We start from the raw sequence: 17270 nt of genomic DNA, 5'->3' as shown, positions 1-17270 counted from the left end.
CACAAGAGTGCCACACATTGGATGAATGCAATTGGATGTAAGAGATAGGGAACACGATGAAGGATCCGAGTTTTTTATAATGTTTCTTTTTCACCTTGGTTTGGTCATTTATTATGTTGCCTTTTCCTGGTCTTCAAATCAAGAGTCAAACACGATTAGAAGGGGAAAAGGGATTTTACCTTGGAATTTATTTCAAGGCTCCTTAGGTGCACATGTCCAGGTCAAATGCACCGAAATGCCCACCGCAATGCACACCCCCAAAAGATCTGGTATAACATTATAGGTTTTACTAATTAGCATATCAATCAAAAATTCCCCAATGAGAGGCTCAAGTGAGCCCCCCTCCCCAAAGAGCCTTCCCCTGGATGGTTCTATCTTGGTTTACAGAATGTGTTCTGGAGAGGACCTTGGGGTCTGGGGCACAAAGATCCCTAGCTATGAAGCTTCTAAAATGTTTAGTCTCTTAGCTTGACAAACCAGTCCAAGAATGTAGGCAAAAAGCACTAGGAATACAGAAGCTGTAAAAAAGGTATAACAGGGGTATCAAAGAAAAGGCAAAAAATCTTCATGGCATCAATTACTTTCCACTTCAAGTTTGAAACCATTATTTTCATGCACACTTTGAGTTTCCCTATTACAATAAGGAAAAGAAGATGGAACTTTACCCCAAATACTGGTTATGGCTTTCTAAGGAACACTGAAGTCTCTTGGACTGTGGTAAAATCTCCCAGGGAAAGTGGCAGAAATCCAGATACTTGGCACATTTTACAACTAGTCCAGACAAAACACTAGTAAATGTACTCTGCTTTGGCACAGAATAGGCTGTGGGATGTTATGTAGCTTTCCTGTATGCAACTTCTTATCATTTCATGACTATAATGAGTGTGAAACTTGAAGAGCATAGGACTCTATCGTGTCTTTGTTTAAAGATTTTTTTTTTTTTCCACCTAGCTTGAGATCATTGTTTGGATGATTAGTACATGAAAATGGCCATATTGGCTCAGACTAGAAGTCTGTCTAGTTTAGTACCTTCTTTCTAAGATTAGCCAGTAATGGCTGCACTGGGAGTAGTAGAGCATGCATAAAGTGAGATTTCTGTGACTGTCTTTTCCAGTTTCCAGCAAGGATATCTGACAGTGAAAAAGTCCTTTTGCTTTTTGTGCATTTCCCACAACAACCATCTCCTATCTAAGGAAAGTTTGGCTTCGACTTTAAGTGTATCCGAAAGCTATAAAGAATGCATCTCTCTGGCCTTCACATCTCTGTGCTATGCTTCATTTCTGGATCTTTACTGAAAAAAAAGGATCATTTAAACCAGTGGCTGAAAATATAGTGTGAAGCTTCATCATCAATAACTTTTATTACAGTGTGACTTGCACAACATGTCCATCATGTGAGGTGCCACAGTACTCAGTGGTGTACGCCCTGCAGTATGCGTGTGCTTAATGACTAAACACTGTGCTGGGCTTAGCGTCAAATGATTTCACATCTCTTCCTTCTGCCAGTCCCATTTTTTAATTTAACATTATATTCGCTGTGCTTTTAAAAACAGCCACCCTCCGTAGTAAAGTGCTGTAGAACCTCTTTTGGAGAGCTGGAAGGGGATTTTATATATCACTGCATAAAATCTGCATGTATATGGGGCTGGAAAAAATGTGAAATGCTGTAATGTCTCACTCACACTGGTTGGGAAACCAAGTCCCTAGAACTATCTGGAGCCCTGAATGCCAATGCTGTTTTCAGTCAGAGGTACGGAGCTGCTGCTGAGGACATGCAGAATGGATGCGCTGGCAACTCATCTTTCTGCGTTTAAAATCACAGAGAAATACAGTTAAGAATAAAACAGAGGATCCTTTTTTCAAACCATCTCCCATTTCTAGTGTAAGCAGTCCCTTATTGCTCTTATGGTGCCCAGAGACCTTTACAAGCTCCTTCCAGCTCCTTGATGTCCTCTATCTTGGAGTTCGCTCCATGCCACGAGCCTGTCATGCATCAGTGCCTGATGTTACCTGCCATCAGCCTGCCCATTTCAGGTCACTGAAAGGGTTTTAGAGACTCCAAAAAAAAAATACATGGGTATCAGGCACTGCAGGTGTTGACTGTTACACTAACTTTATGAATCACACCTGCAGGAATCGAAAATCTCATTATGTGTGAATTTAATCAGAATCAGCTTTATCACTAGATAAGATTTAAAGGTAGGAGACTCTATTTGTTTAAAGCATGTGTTTGCAATAATTGAACAAAGTTATATAGGAAAATATAATATGCACATCAGTAAGATTAAATTTGGCAATGCAGATTTTCTCAAGCTGCAGCATCATCTTGGGGAGCTTGTGGCATGGGCTAATTAATCCTTCATCCTCTGCCTCAGGCCTGGTAGGCCCAGGGGAGTCTTTAGAGCTGTGCCTTTACTGCTACTGTTGTTAAAAATGCTTACGTAGAAAAGGCATGACTTTCTTCTCTCCTCGCCTGAGAATGAATGCTCCTCCTCTTTAGCTATGCCTCAGCTCTTGTGACTGGGAGCTCTAGCATCTCATAATAGTGAAGGCAATTGACTCACTTCTCACCATTTCCCCCTTTAAATTATTCTAATTTTTATGTTACCTCAATTAGCACTTTCCTGGAAAGACCTTTATGCTGGCTTGGTTTGTTTCAAGGCATTTAAAGCAGCAGTGGTTAGATGAATAAATCCCATGTTAGAACAGTGTTAATTGCACGAGTGTTTTTGTGGTGACTGGTGATGGCCTTTCCTTAGCAATCTCTTGAATTTAGCATGGAATTTACCATGGACACATTATGAAATTGAGGAGGGAGGTGTCCATTCTGGGGACACATTTATGCCTGGAATATTTGAAATTTTATGTTGTCAGTGCCAGCCATTGCACACCAGGTGCTTTATAAGACACATACCCCAAGGGTACACAGAGACAGATATTTAGGGAGCTGTGCACTTCCCTTCTTTGTGGTTGTAAATTGGGGTGGGTTTTTTATTTTTATTTTATCTTGGTGCTGTTTGTGGAATATCATCTGATGTATGAGTGGGTTTGGGAGGAAAGGGGAACTCCACCCTTTGCCATATTCCTTGCTCTGGATAAGCATTTGCTTTTCTGAAAGTGGAATTATTTGTATTTCAGGTATCCTCCGTGGGCCTATCTTGGAAGCTAGATCTGCAGCCGCCCTTCAGTCATGATTGTTTCAAGATTAAAGGCCATTTCCCTATCATTGCCAAGCCTTTTTCTTCTTGCTTTTCATCTCTCAGCATCACAGAATGTATCTGAATACACTGAAGCTGAACATCAGCAATGTGTAAGGAAAGAACACCCCACAATTGCTTTTGAAGGTAAGAGCTTCTATTCCTGTTTCAGATTCCAATAGGATGATCCATTTAGGTTTAGTCTGTGTTGTTTTTCCTTACAACTGTGATCCACAGCCAGGGGAAGTGGCCTGACGAATTGTTTTCCCTTTGATGCTTTACAGTGTTTTAATTCTGAGGTTTCACAGCAGTCAATTCAGGCAGTTTTGGAACTACTGGTCTAAGAATCTCCATTTTCTACTCTGCTACAGGCTTCCTGTAATCTTGTGCTACGCTGAAACTGTGTTTCAGTTTCCTTTTCTCTAACTGGATTCCCTAATGCCGCACCTGGCTTGCTGGAGCCAGACACTTAATAAGTGAAATGTGATAGAGAGTTTGGACACGCTTGAGTGCAAGATAAGTAAGTTGATTTAAAATTGCAGGGAGTGGCTGCCCTTTTGTTTGTAGCATTCCTGGTTTGGTTTGGTTTTGTTATGTATTTGCCACATGTGCTAGTAGTTTTTCTGGCCTTCATCTGAGCATTTAACTTGAATGTGAGAGGGGGGCCTTTGTGTTGTAACGGCGAATTCTTTTACTGTTCTTTTGAAGCGTGGGACTTCTCTTGTCCTTATCCCAGTCAGATTTTCTGTGAAGGTACATGGCATGTACTTCTCAATTGTTGTCTGGATAATGTGTGCACTTATCCACACAACAGGTAGATCTTTATATTGGTACCACTATTATTATTTGAAAATTCACTCCAGACTAGTGTGTTAAACTCTGTGTGCCAGCATCAGCAACTGCTGAGTCTCCTTGCTAAAAATGGTTTCCTCCTAAATGTTGAAATATCGATTTTGGTTCCCATTTAAGGCTTTACAATGCATCTCCAGTTACACTCTTTGCTAAAGGCAATTGAGTATCTTGCAATGTGTCTCTAGTTAGGTTCTTTGCTAAAGGCAATTTAATTGTGGTTTTGTGACCTTTGAGATAGGGTTTCCAGGAAGAAGGTAGTCAAAGGCTTTCTTGCTGACCTTTCAGGGTTCTTCTAGAGAGCTTTACTATTCTTCACAGAGGAGGAAACTCTTGTCTCTTAATTTGGAAAGTTTAAGAGATTTTGTGTCTGTTTTCCATTATCTATGCCTTAAGGGTTTAAATGGATTAAAATAAATTAGCAGAATCTTTAAGCCTACATGATACGACACCGGTTCTAACCTTGCTCCAGTAAATAAACCTTGATTTTAATTGCTAAATAAACCTAACCATCTGTTTTAACTGGGGAGGGCCAAAAAGAGAAGCCCTTGCTGTTGAAACATGGTGAAATTCAGTTCAGTAGATAATACAATAACAAGAATGTTGTAGGTACAGAAAAGAGAAAAAGTGTTGCTCTCTCTATTAACCAGGAGCACCAAGCTTTGAATTTACAGAAGATCTGTCTGTGCAATCCAGCACTGAGGTACATCATTCTGCAGGAAATCTTAAAAGCCCCAATTCCTTAAGTTGAGGAATTGGTGGGCATTTCTTGGCACTCAGTATGAGTTCTACTCTGCAGAATCAATGGCTGTGTAAACACACTCATAATCTGCCAGTTTACTTTGTTTTAATCAGGCATGAACATTTCACAGGAAAAAAAGCTGTCCTCCCCTTTCACTGCTCGTTCCTTTCCTCTCTTCAATGATAGAGGGCAAAAACTGGTGAGTTAATTAGAACCTGACAATTGTGCAAAAGAAAGATTGAAATTGCAGATGTGTCAAGAAAATGACCCAGATTATCATTTGAGTTTCTTAAACCCAAGTTAGATTCAGAGTTACTGTTTTTTCACAGCACCTGTTTCCTTGTGATTGTTCATGATACAGTTTAATCTTGTATTTTCTGCTGCAAAGCTCAGCTGGAAAATACACAGGAATTAAATTAAAGGCACCTTTTTTCCACTGCACATAGCTTTTAAGGTCTGGGGAAGAGGGCTCACATGTCCAAAACCACATCTCTCTTCATAATCTGATTTCTCTTAAAGCTATACCCTGTTCTGATGCTGGCACGCACAGGTTTAGGCTGCAAGGGTAGACAAGTAGGGGAATCTAAGTATTATGTGGTGTTCCCAGGTTGCTCTGAGGATGTCTCTGCTTAACAGTGTGGCTTGTGGGCTTTCTGTGGGTCTCCAAATGCATTGACTCGTGAATCACAAGCTGGTACACAACGGGAGTGTGTAATGGCTGAAAGAGTGACCCCAGCAGAGCCCTTCTGATGCTCCTGCTGCCAGGGCAAAGGATTATGTTACACCAGCAATTTTCAGTGGATGGGCCATAATAATAATAAGGCCTCTGACCGTTCAGTCATACAGGGTACATTAATTTACTGCCAGAATGAATAGGTTAACAAAACAGTTTTTGTAATAAAGGGGTTGAATAATAAATTAATAAAGGGGATCTTTTTCACAACTTTGCTAACTAGGCTTCCCATCACCAGACAAATGGGATGCCATAGCATGTTTTGTGTTCTCTAGTCTTCAGTTCCCACTTTACTTGTGCTCAGTCTCTTTTTATTGTTCTTTACCCCTAGAGGATATTCTTAACATCCACTTGACTGGATAATATCCTTGTTGTAGAAGAATCCAAGTAAAACTTCTGTCTATTTTTCCCTTATTTCCTGAGAAATTACGTATTTTCTATGTTGTTCTTATTGTATCTCATCCACACTAGCCGACCATCTGTTTGAACTGGTATCTCTTTGTCTTGCTATGAGAGTGGGTAAGAAAGATAGCATCCAGTACGTCCTACTCATTTAAGCAGAAAGGAGACTATGTATGCAAAATGCTTTTACTTTAGCTGTCTTCAGACCTGAACAAATGCCTGTTTCTTTACAGACTCCATTCCCCAAATTATTTGTGCCATTACTTGTGGCGTAGAGAAAATGGTCTAGACAAGTCGAGGAACATAAATTCTGGTTCTAGATATACTTACTTTAAGTGCTAAAGATAGTGTTTGCACTGCCAGGAGAGATGTGGGCTGGGGAGGAGCCATAATCTGAATGGTTTATCCTTGCAGCCTGCATGGAGATCCTGAGGGACATGACAGGAATTTTGTGCTGCAAACACCATCCTGTGTGTTTGCACAGTACCAGACTAACACAATGGTGGCCCAATTTCCCCGGGGCTTATAAATGGTGCTCATTGTACAGTTCGCCAGCAATAATAATGTACCCAGTTTGGGCTTTTCATAATTAGATTGTTCTACACTGTGCTCATAGGAAATCCAGTTAAAGTTTGATTTCCCTTGTTAGATCAATAAGAAAATGACCTTCTGCTTCCCAGGAGGCTGTTTCTGGTATCTTACTACCTATTTGACTGTTAGTGGGTAGCATTAAGGATCATTAAGGATCTTGCATTCTTGTTTGTTTTTCAGTGAGTTGAGAATTTAGTAAAACAAGTCAAGTGTATTCTTAGTGCATCCCTTTTTATTTATACATGCACGTACACATGCATGCATCCAAGTCCCATTTCACAAAACAGTTTGTCATCCCAGCACAGCTCCCCTGTGGTCCACTCTGGTAAGCCAAACACCCGAGGATTTGTTTCTAGTTCTTGTCAATCATGTTCATGTTTCTCGTCTTTTCTGTATGGATCTTACCACCAATAGATCAGTGCCTGCATTTGCAATTGGGCTGTGCCTGTGTCATACTGTCCTGGTTGCCAGCAGCATACTTCATTGTTGCACAGCTCTTTCTTGGACATAAAGCACCTTTGCTATTCCTTAAAGTCATTTGGATAATATCCTTGTTGCAGAAGAATCCAAGTAATACTTCTATTTTTCCCTTATTTCCTGAGAAGTTATGTATTTTCTATGTTGTTCTTATTGTATCTCATCCACACTAGCCAACCATCTGTTTGAACTGGTATCTCTTTGTCTTGCTATGAGAGTGGGTAAGAAAGACATTTGGAGCTCCTTTCTAATGTGCCTCTTGGGAAAACCGGAAACGTCTTCCATGCCCATACTACAAGGTTTGTTATTTCAAGAGCCAGAGCCATGAGGGACATGCATTGATGTTTGTAATGGCTGCAGAGTGCTTAGCTTCATCTTGTTTACCAAGGAAGTGCTTAAAAGTCTGCAAACTCATCTGTATTACATGCATCATTTGGATGTTCACAACTTCACTGGAAATGAGTTGTAGACAGGTTTCCACTTGCAGTTTCTACCATTATTTATTTCTCATTAATTTAATCCATCAAATCAGTGTGCTCAGGAAAAGTATGATAACTTCCCTAATTTTCCTCTGTTCTGTCTCTCAGGGCTTTTTCCCCTGGGTCTTGGCAGTTAGGGTAAGCTGGAAGAACATAATTTGTCCCTGCTTTATGCAGCCTGTCTTCATAAAAACACCTCAGCTGATCCCATGCTGAGGCACAGGACAGAGGTGGACTTGGTTAAATAGCTTATGTCTCAGATCTTCTGGGGACTGCAAATCTCAGCTTTGCAGACTGTGTCATCGTGGGTGGTGTGAGTTCTCAATGTGTGGCATTTGATCCATTGTCTTTTCCTCAGTCCCTCCTAGACGCAGACAAGTTGCTCTGTCTGTTGCCTCAGGTTTTCAAAATGATTTAGTTTGTGTGTGTTTAAATCTGGGGTTTACTTCAGACTGTCTGTAATTATTGCCTCCTACTAGATAAATGTGATTCAGGTGACTTGAATGTAGCTTGCTGTGTATTTTCTCAATATTTTGTTTATTTAAACGTGGCCAGCTTCAAACATTGAAACCTGTGGGGAGCAGCTAAATGTTTTCTTGTATTGAAAGCAAAAGCTATTTTAACTTTGTGGGCTGAAGGATAATAAGGTATGATTTATGTGTTGAAAAAGTTCTTGATATTTCACCGAACACCCCCACTGTTGTTGAATTGGTCACTAATACATTATTCCCTTTCCTGTATATTGATGGGAAAAAAAAGCATGTTAGCATTCATCAACTCCAAAGGCCAGCTGGGAAAGTCCCTTAGGAAATTCTGGTCAAGATTTACACTTTTCTTGAGCAAGTGAGATTTTGACAATCCAAACCAAAGTTTTAGTTAATGAAGAATGAAGATTGTGGGGTGAAGTATTGGAGGTGAATCTATCTAAGCATCAAAGGGAAGACACAGTACATTGTGGGAGAATTGTCTTCTAGCTCATAGCCTTGCTGCCCTTGGTTCTCCATACGAGGAGTCCAAACATTAACTAATGATGGAGTTTGGGCTGGAAACTGGTGTCATCCTGTGGGGGGCTTCAGAATATTTTACCTTCAGTGCATTTCAGTATGGATTTTGTTTCCATTAAGCAAGCCTTATTTTCTTTTCTTTTTAATTTTGAAAACAAGAACTTTCTTCTTTAGATTTGATTTAGAATTTGTTTGAAAATTATGACTGATAAAGCCATAGATATACAGTAGTCAGGGAAATAATTGCTCTCAGGCAAAACTTCTGAAAACTACACCCAACTGCTCTCAATATATTTTTCATTCCATAATAATAATTTTAACAGTAATGATGCTAGTTCTTTGAGACTTCCTCATTAATGGTGTACAAGGCACTTCACAAATAATTGCAATGAGATTTGATTGAAAAAGTTACTCAGTGTGCTGTTTCTTGGGACTTCAGGAAGAAAAGGAGGGTTGGAAGAATGTCCTTCATTCACAAAATGATTTAGATGGAATGAATCATGACAAGCAGGAGAGAAAAGGAAGACTTTTCAGTGAATCTTCAGGAAGCAAAATGATCAAGTAACTTACATATTGGAGTGAGGGAAGGTAAAACTTTAAAGATGTACAACAGCTCAAGTGAAGGAGCAGCCTCTGACCATGAGTGGTGGTGTTGATGAGAGGAAGGCATCCTCAGCAGCAGGACTGAGGGAGGTGGACTCACAGCGTGGAGGAACAGGTACTCAGGTCACCAGTGTATTATGCATGGACCGGACCAAGGCCATGAAAAACTCATCTCAGCAACGGAGTAGATTACTGATATTTTCCAGATGTACCATTGGTGTAACTGGGGCTAATGGCAGCATGTGCATGAGCCTGTCTTTGGCACAGTGGTTGGATCTAGGATGTAGAGATGGGCAGCCTTTTTTTGGATCTCGAGCACACATCAGAGAAAGGGAAGAGGGTGGAAATCTAAAGTGAAGTGCTTATTTTCTTTTTCTGTGGTTCAGTGCAAGCAAAGGCATCCCTTGGAGAGACCTCATTTTCAATTTCAAATCTTACTTAATATAGTTCCCTAACTGAACAAGTTTGTGATACAGCAGTGGCACAGCAGACCTCATTTATTTAGCACATCTGCTTCTGATAAGCGTTAACATATCACGTTCTCCTAAAACCTTCTATTCAAGGATGACATTATGCTTTGATAAAGTTCACTCTAGTACTAGCAATCTCACAAGAAATATTCTTGTTTTATCATACAGGGTTCACCCTGGAAAGCCCACAAACAGTCTCAGCTCAATCGGGTTCTGAATATAACTTTTCTTTAAGTCAGTGGGGTTGTTTATTATTAGCCAAGTTCCAGTTTAAAAACACTGATCCTTATGAGAACAGCCTACTTTCAAAACTCTTTCAGGAATTTACAGCCTGTGCTCTCATTCCTTGCTGTAACTGCCTCACGGTGGGAGCTTTGTCTGCAGAACACAGGAGTCCTCATAAGCCTGGCAGCTACACAGCACAAACTGTGCATTAAACTGGGCATCTCCAGTTCAGTCTTTGGTTAGCCAGCAAAGAGCATCACCTTATGCTTCAGATGTTCATCACAATCAGGCACTTCTGCTTCTGTGGCAGATCTGGTTACCTGCAGGAAAAATTCAAGGGGGGTTTAGCCCTACTTTCTCTGCCTTTTCCTACCTTCTCACTAGTGAAAACAGTTATCCTGAATATTGTACCACCTCTGCTGGCACAAGTGGCTGATCTAGACATGTAACTGTAAGGACAGTTTACCTCCAGATGTGGAGGATGCAGACTGAAGGATCCTTGAATGATGACAAAGGGGTGTTGGGTTTTTTTCCCCCATCAGACTGCAGTGGTTGTAGGAGCCAGGATGCTGCTTGCTTTCCTGTTTGAAAAGAGGGATTATACTGATCAGAATGTCATAGGAAGCTGCAAGTGATGCATGAGCACTCACTTTATCTTTCTCAGTGAGGGAGATTGCATGACAGCTGCGGGGCTTGTCTCAGTAAACAATGGATCACAATACTTAAGCACTGTGCAACATCCTCAGGAGAACAAGAAGCCTCTGGGTTTGCTCATGGTGGGACTGTGTGTGGCACTGGTTAGCCAAATTTCACAAGCTGGTGGTGGGGCACAGGGCTGTGGCCGCATGACACTGTGCAGTGCTGTGTGGGGTTGCAGGCAAGGTTGTTGAGGAGGATAGTGTTAGAGTTGTGTTTGCCCCAGATGACAGCCAGCTGAGGAAAGCCAAATCCATTCTTTCCATAAAATCCTGTGCTATGTAGACACACAGCTTTGGTCCTGTAAATCTCAGGCAGGGCAAACAGACAGCTTATGTCTCATGGACATGCATCCATATCCACCAGTCTTGCAGCACTGTGGCATCCCCTCTTGCTCTTTATTGGCCATGGCCAAGGCCCATCTGCAATGGTGTATTTGAGTCACTCCCTGGAGGTATTTAAAAGAAGAGTAGATCCTTAGGGATGTGTTTCAGTGATGGACTTGGCAGTGCTGCATTAATGTCTGGACTTGATGATCTTAGAGGTCTTTTCCAACCTGAGTGATTTTCTGTTACTTGGGGATTGCGGTCATGGTGGGTCTGAGCTATAGGAACCATGCTGAAGAGAGAAGAACCTCTCTCAAGTTACAGGACTTCTTTCCCAAGCCCCAGTCTGAGGCCTGGGGACCTGCCAAGTGAAAGTCTCCTGGCTCCTGGAAGTCTTCTGGATTTCCCCTGGGTCAGGTCTGGATGGAACTTCTACCCACTCTTCACCATGTCCAAATAGGAACCCAAGTGAAACACAGAAGGCTGAGACTGACCTCTCTGATGGAGCAGAACTGCTGAATACTGTAGAAATGTGCCAGATTTGGAATGTGAATTGCAGTCCTTCAATATCCTTCCTTGAGGTGGCCCCAGGACAACTTATCAGCACACTGTCCCATACTGGAAGTGAGCACTAGTTCATGTTTATTATTTAGTGTTTTCTTTATCTGGGATTGAATCCCTGGGTTCTTCCTCATATATGGGTGTGTTTTGCCAGCTGCTCCACATTAATAATAAAAAAGTAAATAAATAAGCAGTTATAATTGTACTTTTGCAAAAATTGGGTTTGGACTAAGTTCTTTTTTCTCCATATTGAAACAATTTAGCAACACTTGTTTTGAAGAAACAATTAAAATTTAGGAAACAAAGAGTCAAAATGCTTGGTATGCAATAAGCAATACTTAGTGCCTCCTGTACATCACGTGCGTTACAGATAATTAGGCCTTGATGCACCAGCCAGTATCCCTAAACCCATGTAACAATTGGAAGTACTGAGATATTAAATAGTTTCATGATTTGCTCAAGACAGAGAACTCCTGTGTCAGTGCTATTGAGCTCTTGGGACCATGCCTGCATCTCCAGCTGTCATTTCTCTCTTGGGGTAGAAGAAGCTCAGCAAGATCAGTTTGGAGAGGAGCTGTAGGCATTAAGGGAAGAGGCACAAAATCATCCAGGTCTTTAAATGTTACTGTGTTTATTGTGATTCCTATGCCTCTTTGGAGGCAAACCTTTGGTTTGGCTTTTTTTTTCCCTTCAGAATGGTAAAGAACAGAGTCTTTTCTTCAGTCCTGTTTTATTCCTTGGTAGCTGAGGAATAGTACTATTCCCTCTTTTACAAGACCAAGAGAAAAAGTCTTATTACTAAGAGAAAAAGTCTTAGTCTTTCTTTTTCCAGTCATCTCCTATCCACATATTCTGGGACAGTTTGGAGAGGGACATTAGCAACTCTTGCTTCTCGGGTCTCATGGAAAAGGAATGGCTCACGGCAAGCTGCTATCACAGTGACTCACAGGCCACTCATGGGTTAGTTCATTGTTCTTTCATCTGAGAAGGGGCTTTGTAGTTGGTCAAGACAGGAAAAATTGTTTGAGTGGGCAGGAAATGAGGTAGAAACATGGCTGGAAGGTGAAGAAGACTGCTATGAAAGAAAGCAGGAGTAGGAGCAGAGGTGATTATGGGGTCAGAAGGGTAAACTGGATGAAACCATGAAACTGAGACAGCTGGAAGAACATCTGAGTTCAGTTTAGGTACTAAGGGGAGAGAGAAAGAAACTGCTGGTTTGACCTGTTTTGTAGGAGGGCGTGTATTCTGTCAACAGCCTTCTAAGTCCTCAGAGCTGTGAGTGGAGATCAGAGATTTGAGAACGCAATGACACTGGAAATTGAAGCAGTTGGGATGAGGACATATTTAATGTACAATTAAAGATTTCAACGGATCAGGTTAAAGAAAGAAAGAAAGAATATCAGTAATGAGGCGGAGGTGGTGATGGGAAGACAAGACAGCAGGGTGATATGAATGTGTAGGAGGTCTTCTAGGGTAAAGCCAGATTGAGATTTTTGGCCTAATAAGTAAAGTTGAGCTCTGAGTGCTGACACATTTGTTTGCTCAGCTCTGCCTGTGCAGCAAAAGATTTCTCCCTCCCCTGATAAATTTGCTAAATTGTGGAGCAGTTTCGTGTTGCGGAGGCTACTCTTAAAACTCAGCATGGGGTGGGAGTGAAAGTAATGTCCAAAGTCAATGCACTAACCTGTGGTGTGACCTACAACTGAGAGCTAAAATTTGAAATGAAGCTGATATTAAAATATGATTCATTGTCAGTCCAATAAAGGTAATGCTGTAATTTCATTGTAAATTCTATGCATTCTTGGAAATGTCCACACTTGCAGCGTTTGAAAAGACAGGTGACAGCATGGCTGGGTAGTCATTAGCCTTCTCAGCTTTGGTCACAGCCTTGTTTGCCTTGTCTCTGATGGGTCTGGTCAGGGGCCCACACAGAATGGAAACTGTGGCCTCAGTCTTAGCAGGCAACTGTCAACTTCATGGAAAATGCTCTGAATACTGAGGATAATTGAAGCAGAGGATGGTCTGAGATGGTAGGTCTGATTCTGAAAAGGGGACATTTCATCAGTCTATACCAAGAAGAGAGCCTGAGGCCTTTCCTTATTTTGCAAAGTGATTTGCATCTCTTGGTCATGGTTCAAATCCAAGACTGAGAGTCCTCCAGGCTAGTGGGTGGTCTGAAATAAAACTGAGTGGCTGAGTACTTGCAAACTGGAATATCTGCCAATTACTATACATAATCTGCCCTGTGCCAGGGCTGAAGCAAACCAAAAGGGAAGGATATTGTACAAGTTACAGAAGTCATGGCTGTCATCTGGGCCTTGCTAGGAGTACTGCAATACTCACACACAGTAATTAAGCATGTCCTGGACTAATAAGCTGAGTTAAGAGAATTTAGAAGAGACCATGCTGAAGGCAGTAAGGGAAGCACTCAGTGTGTGCTCAAGTTAGCACTGCATAAAAGTAGGTCCGAGTATCTGCAGAACAGGTACTTCTTTATTGCCATTGAGTCTGACAGGTCCAAAGTGCTGTGTATGCTCTACTTCATTGTGAAAACTTTTACTGTTGAATCAGCCTGTTTTACAGGAGCCTTACGTAAGGTATGGGATTCAGGTTATCTTTTCTGGAATGGGGACCCTCTGAATTTATCTCTCTTAAGGTCTTTTTATGATCCCTTTGAAGCTTTCTTTTGCAGTCCTAGGATAGCAGCATGGTTAGTGTGTGCATGTGGGTATACCCTCATTTTACACAAAGAATCCTTGGTCCTGTTCAGGTTAGTTTCTTTTGCTTCAAATAGGAAATCCTTGCTGAGAATGATTTTGCAAGAGCTGCTGTTGAATAGCACTGTGGGTAGCCATACTCCATGTACCTACAATGGCTTTGCAGTTTCAAGGCATGGGCATTTAACCTCTCTGCTCTTGTGTGATATGTGCTGGAAGCACAAAGCTGTTACAGCCTGCTGGGGATGGGAGCAACAAGTGGGCTTAAGTAAAATGAAGCAGTAAATGCTGTCCTTCAGACAGGGAAGCCTTAGCTCAATGTTTACATATTTCCTTCCTCCAAAAAACACAGAATAAGGGTGAGGTGGGGAGCAGTTGATTTTGAGGAGGTGAAGACTCAAGTATTACCAGGTTTACAATATCTTTAGAAGCTGATCCAAAACCCATCAAGCTCAGTGGAAAACTGCCAATGATTTGAAGAGCTTCTGGATCAGGCCCTCAAACCCAGCTCCTGCAATTTGGCTTGCTGTTCTTTGTGTAGCTGAGTAATTCTGGTCCCAGCCCTGTGCTCTCAGGAAGCCAGAGCAGAGCAGAGTGCAAGAGGCTGCAGGGACCACCCTCTGAAATGGCAGAGGGCCTCTTTTCACCTTGTCTTAGGCTTGCATAATAGCTGAGCACAGCTGTGCCTGCAAACTTACATTTCCTTCAAAGCTTTGTCTTCTTTGCAGCTGGATACCTGAACCACCTTGAGCTGTAGAGGGGCTTGTGGAGCTTTAGAGGTTTTGAATCAGATATCTGGAGATGAATGGTATTGGAAACTATTAAACTTTTGTTCATTGGTTTTCATGTGGAGGAAGTGAGAGCATGGATCTTTAATCCCCTGGAAATGATTAGAGAAGCACAAAGGAGGCCTTGAGGAACATTTTGCCCCTAAGCCATGTGGTTCCTAGTTTTCCGTCTCCTGCTGCCGACATGCAAAGCCAGAGCCTTGGTTTTTAATTTTTCATACTGTTTTTAAACAGATACTTTTGCAAATGTAAACATGCCCCAGCATTGAAGGTTTCCAGCCAAATTAAAGAGTCAGCACTGGAAAAATCAGCCTTCAGAAGAAGGTCAAATACAAGCCGTCTCTGGAGTTCATTGGGTCCATATGTGTAAACTTCAGCTAATGTGGGGTAGACCTAGGGCAGCATTTACCTTGAAGTACTGAGTTAGTTTTAGAGTGAAGCTGAAAATGTTTTAGGGATGCCTGTGGTCTGAGCAGTAGACTTGAATGTGTTGAATGAAAAAAGACCCATGTCCTGATTCTTGGTTGCAGTTGCATTCCCTCTGAACAGGAAGAAAGAAGTTCGGGAAGGAAAATGTGCCATTTGGCATTAATTCTGACAACTTGCATTTATACATTCTTATCTGGGACCATGCTGGGTTTAATAATCTCCAACTACATGCCTATAAAAGCTTAATTTTGCTATGAGGATGCATGCCTTTCAGCCTTTAATTTAATAACTGGGAAGGGTTTCTTTATAAGTTGTACCACCTGCAGTACTAATAGAAATCAAGACACTGCCTGTTATTTCTTGGGCTTGATTGACATTTGAGACATCTTGGAAAGACTCAAGCAAACTACTGCCTTTAATTTTTAAAAAATTATTTTTGCTTGTAGTTTGTGAAAGCTTGCCATTAAAAGGAAGCACTGATGAGTGTACCTCTCTGAAGTGAGGAGCTTTTGCTTAGAGCAGCAGATGAAGAAATATTCTTCCTGCCACTGCACTCTAATAGTGGGTTAGTTAGTAGGAAAGAGTCAGTAGAAGAGGAGTTAAAATGACAAGAGAAATTATGGCCTAAAAGCAGGATTCTTAAAAGGTATCATCACTATATAGCAGTACTCTAATCCTACCCCCATCGCCAACAAAAATGCCAGAAGATCTGCAGCACATCAGCCAGCTAACCTGCCTGAAAGGTGTTATTGCTGTTGGTTCTGCTGCTTGGCTCAGAAGTGTCTCTGCAGCTAAAGAGCTACAGGAAAGGAAGTCAGAGCCCCATTAGTTAGGAGAATGCCAGAGGTGAAACTGCAGTGCCTCCCTGGTGCTAGTACATCATTAGGGGTCCCAGAGGAGTGTAGGAGGTGGAGATGCTTGAAGGTTAGAGGAGTTCCTTAACTCATGTCTTTTCATTGAAGAGCAGAGGAGGTACACGTGTTGTGTGTGGTTACACAGTGTGACAGGAATGCTGAGAAGGGCTGAAACCCTCCAGCTCCCAGCAGCAGAGTTTTTATTATTGTGAGGATGGAGGTTTCACTGTTGGAGGGACCCTGGCAGCATCCAATTAGGCAAGGCATGAGGCCAGGCCAGATGGTGTCCAAGCTCCATGGTCAGGGACCCTAGGAGCTGTTACAAAACATGGTGGTGTTCAGGGGAGAGGCAGAAGCTACGTGACCAGGTCCTGCTTTGGAAAGAGAGGCAGGCCATGCAGATTTCAGGGACATTTTATATGTGTTTTCTAAAGGTTTCGATAACTTAAGGGCTTGATTAAGGTTCGTCCATCACTGGAGGGAGAAAGGACTTGAAATTGCTCGACAAATATCCCTACATCAAAAGTTTTAAACCGTTGCACATCTGTAATCCTGTGAAGCATGCCAAGACACCGCAGGCCTTAGTGAGATTCCTCATCAGCATTGTCCTCTCGCCCCTGTGGAGTGGGAAACTAATGCCTGCAACAAAGTGTTCGAACCTGACTGCCTTCAGTGAGACTTCTCAATTTATCATTGGGGATATAAAATGACAGTGGAACATGATTTTTCAGAGCTCTTTTGAACTGGTCTGAACTACGTCATTATTGTTATGACTCATCAGGTCATTGGCCCATGTATTGGTATCCTTTTGGCATGAGACCAGAAGATATTACCTTCCATGTTGAGCCTCCTAGATCTTCAACAACCAACCCTTAAATGAGGCAGGGCTACTTGTCAATAGGTCACAGAGGGATTACAGTCATACTGATTTGGTCTCATCTGTGCCTTGCCCCCCGAGGTATTTGGTATTCTCCATGTATTTTACAGCCAAAGTAGTTAACAGAATAAATTCTCAAGAGAAGTCCTCACAGTAAAGCTAGATGACTTTCTGAAAGATACATTTAAATCTATTCCCAGTTGTTTTGTGCAATAAAGGTGTAAGACATGAGGTTGACATTCTGTGATCTG

The 17270-nt window shown here is 41.7% G+C and overlaps 1 protein-coding gene across 8 annotated transcripts in view; it reads left to right on the top strand.

Moving 5' to 3' along the window:
- The window catches only part of SEMA5B (semaphorin 5B), a 269726-nt gene that overhangs the window by 132549 nt on the left and 119907 nt on the right, over positions 1 to 17270 (top strand). For 7 of the 8 annotated variants that reach the window (XM_048309256.1, XM_048309257.1, XM_048309258.1 and 4 more), the window contains one exon: positions 3138 to 3343. In XM_048309256.1, coding sequence (XP_048165213.1) covers positions 3190 to 3343 — 154 coding nt within the window. In that variant the 5' untranslated portion in view covers positions 3138 to 3189. Of the gene's footprint in view, positions 1 to 508; positions 521 to 3137; positions 3344 to 17270 lie in introns of those variants that run through there. The other variant, XM_048309261.1, reaches the window with a different exon arrangement.

Source organism: Corvus hawaiiensis, chromosome 7 (assembly GCF_020740725.1).
Source record: "Corvus hawaiiensis isolate bCorHaw1 chromosome 7, bCorHaw1.pri.cur, whole genome shotgun sequence".
Classification (NCBI taxonomy): Eukaryota; Metazoa; Chordata; class Aves; order Passeriformes; family Corvidae; genus Corvus; species Corvus hawaiiensis.
The sequence above is the reverse complement of the archived record's forward strand: the minus strand, read 5'-3'. Positions and strand labels throughout refer to the sequence as shown.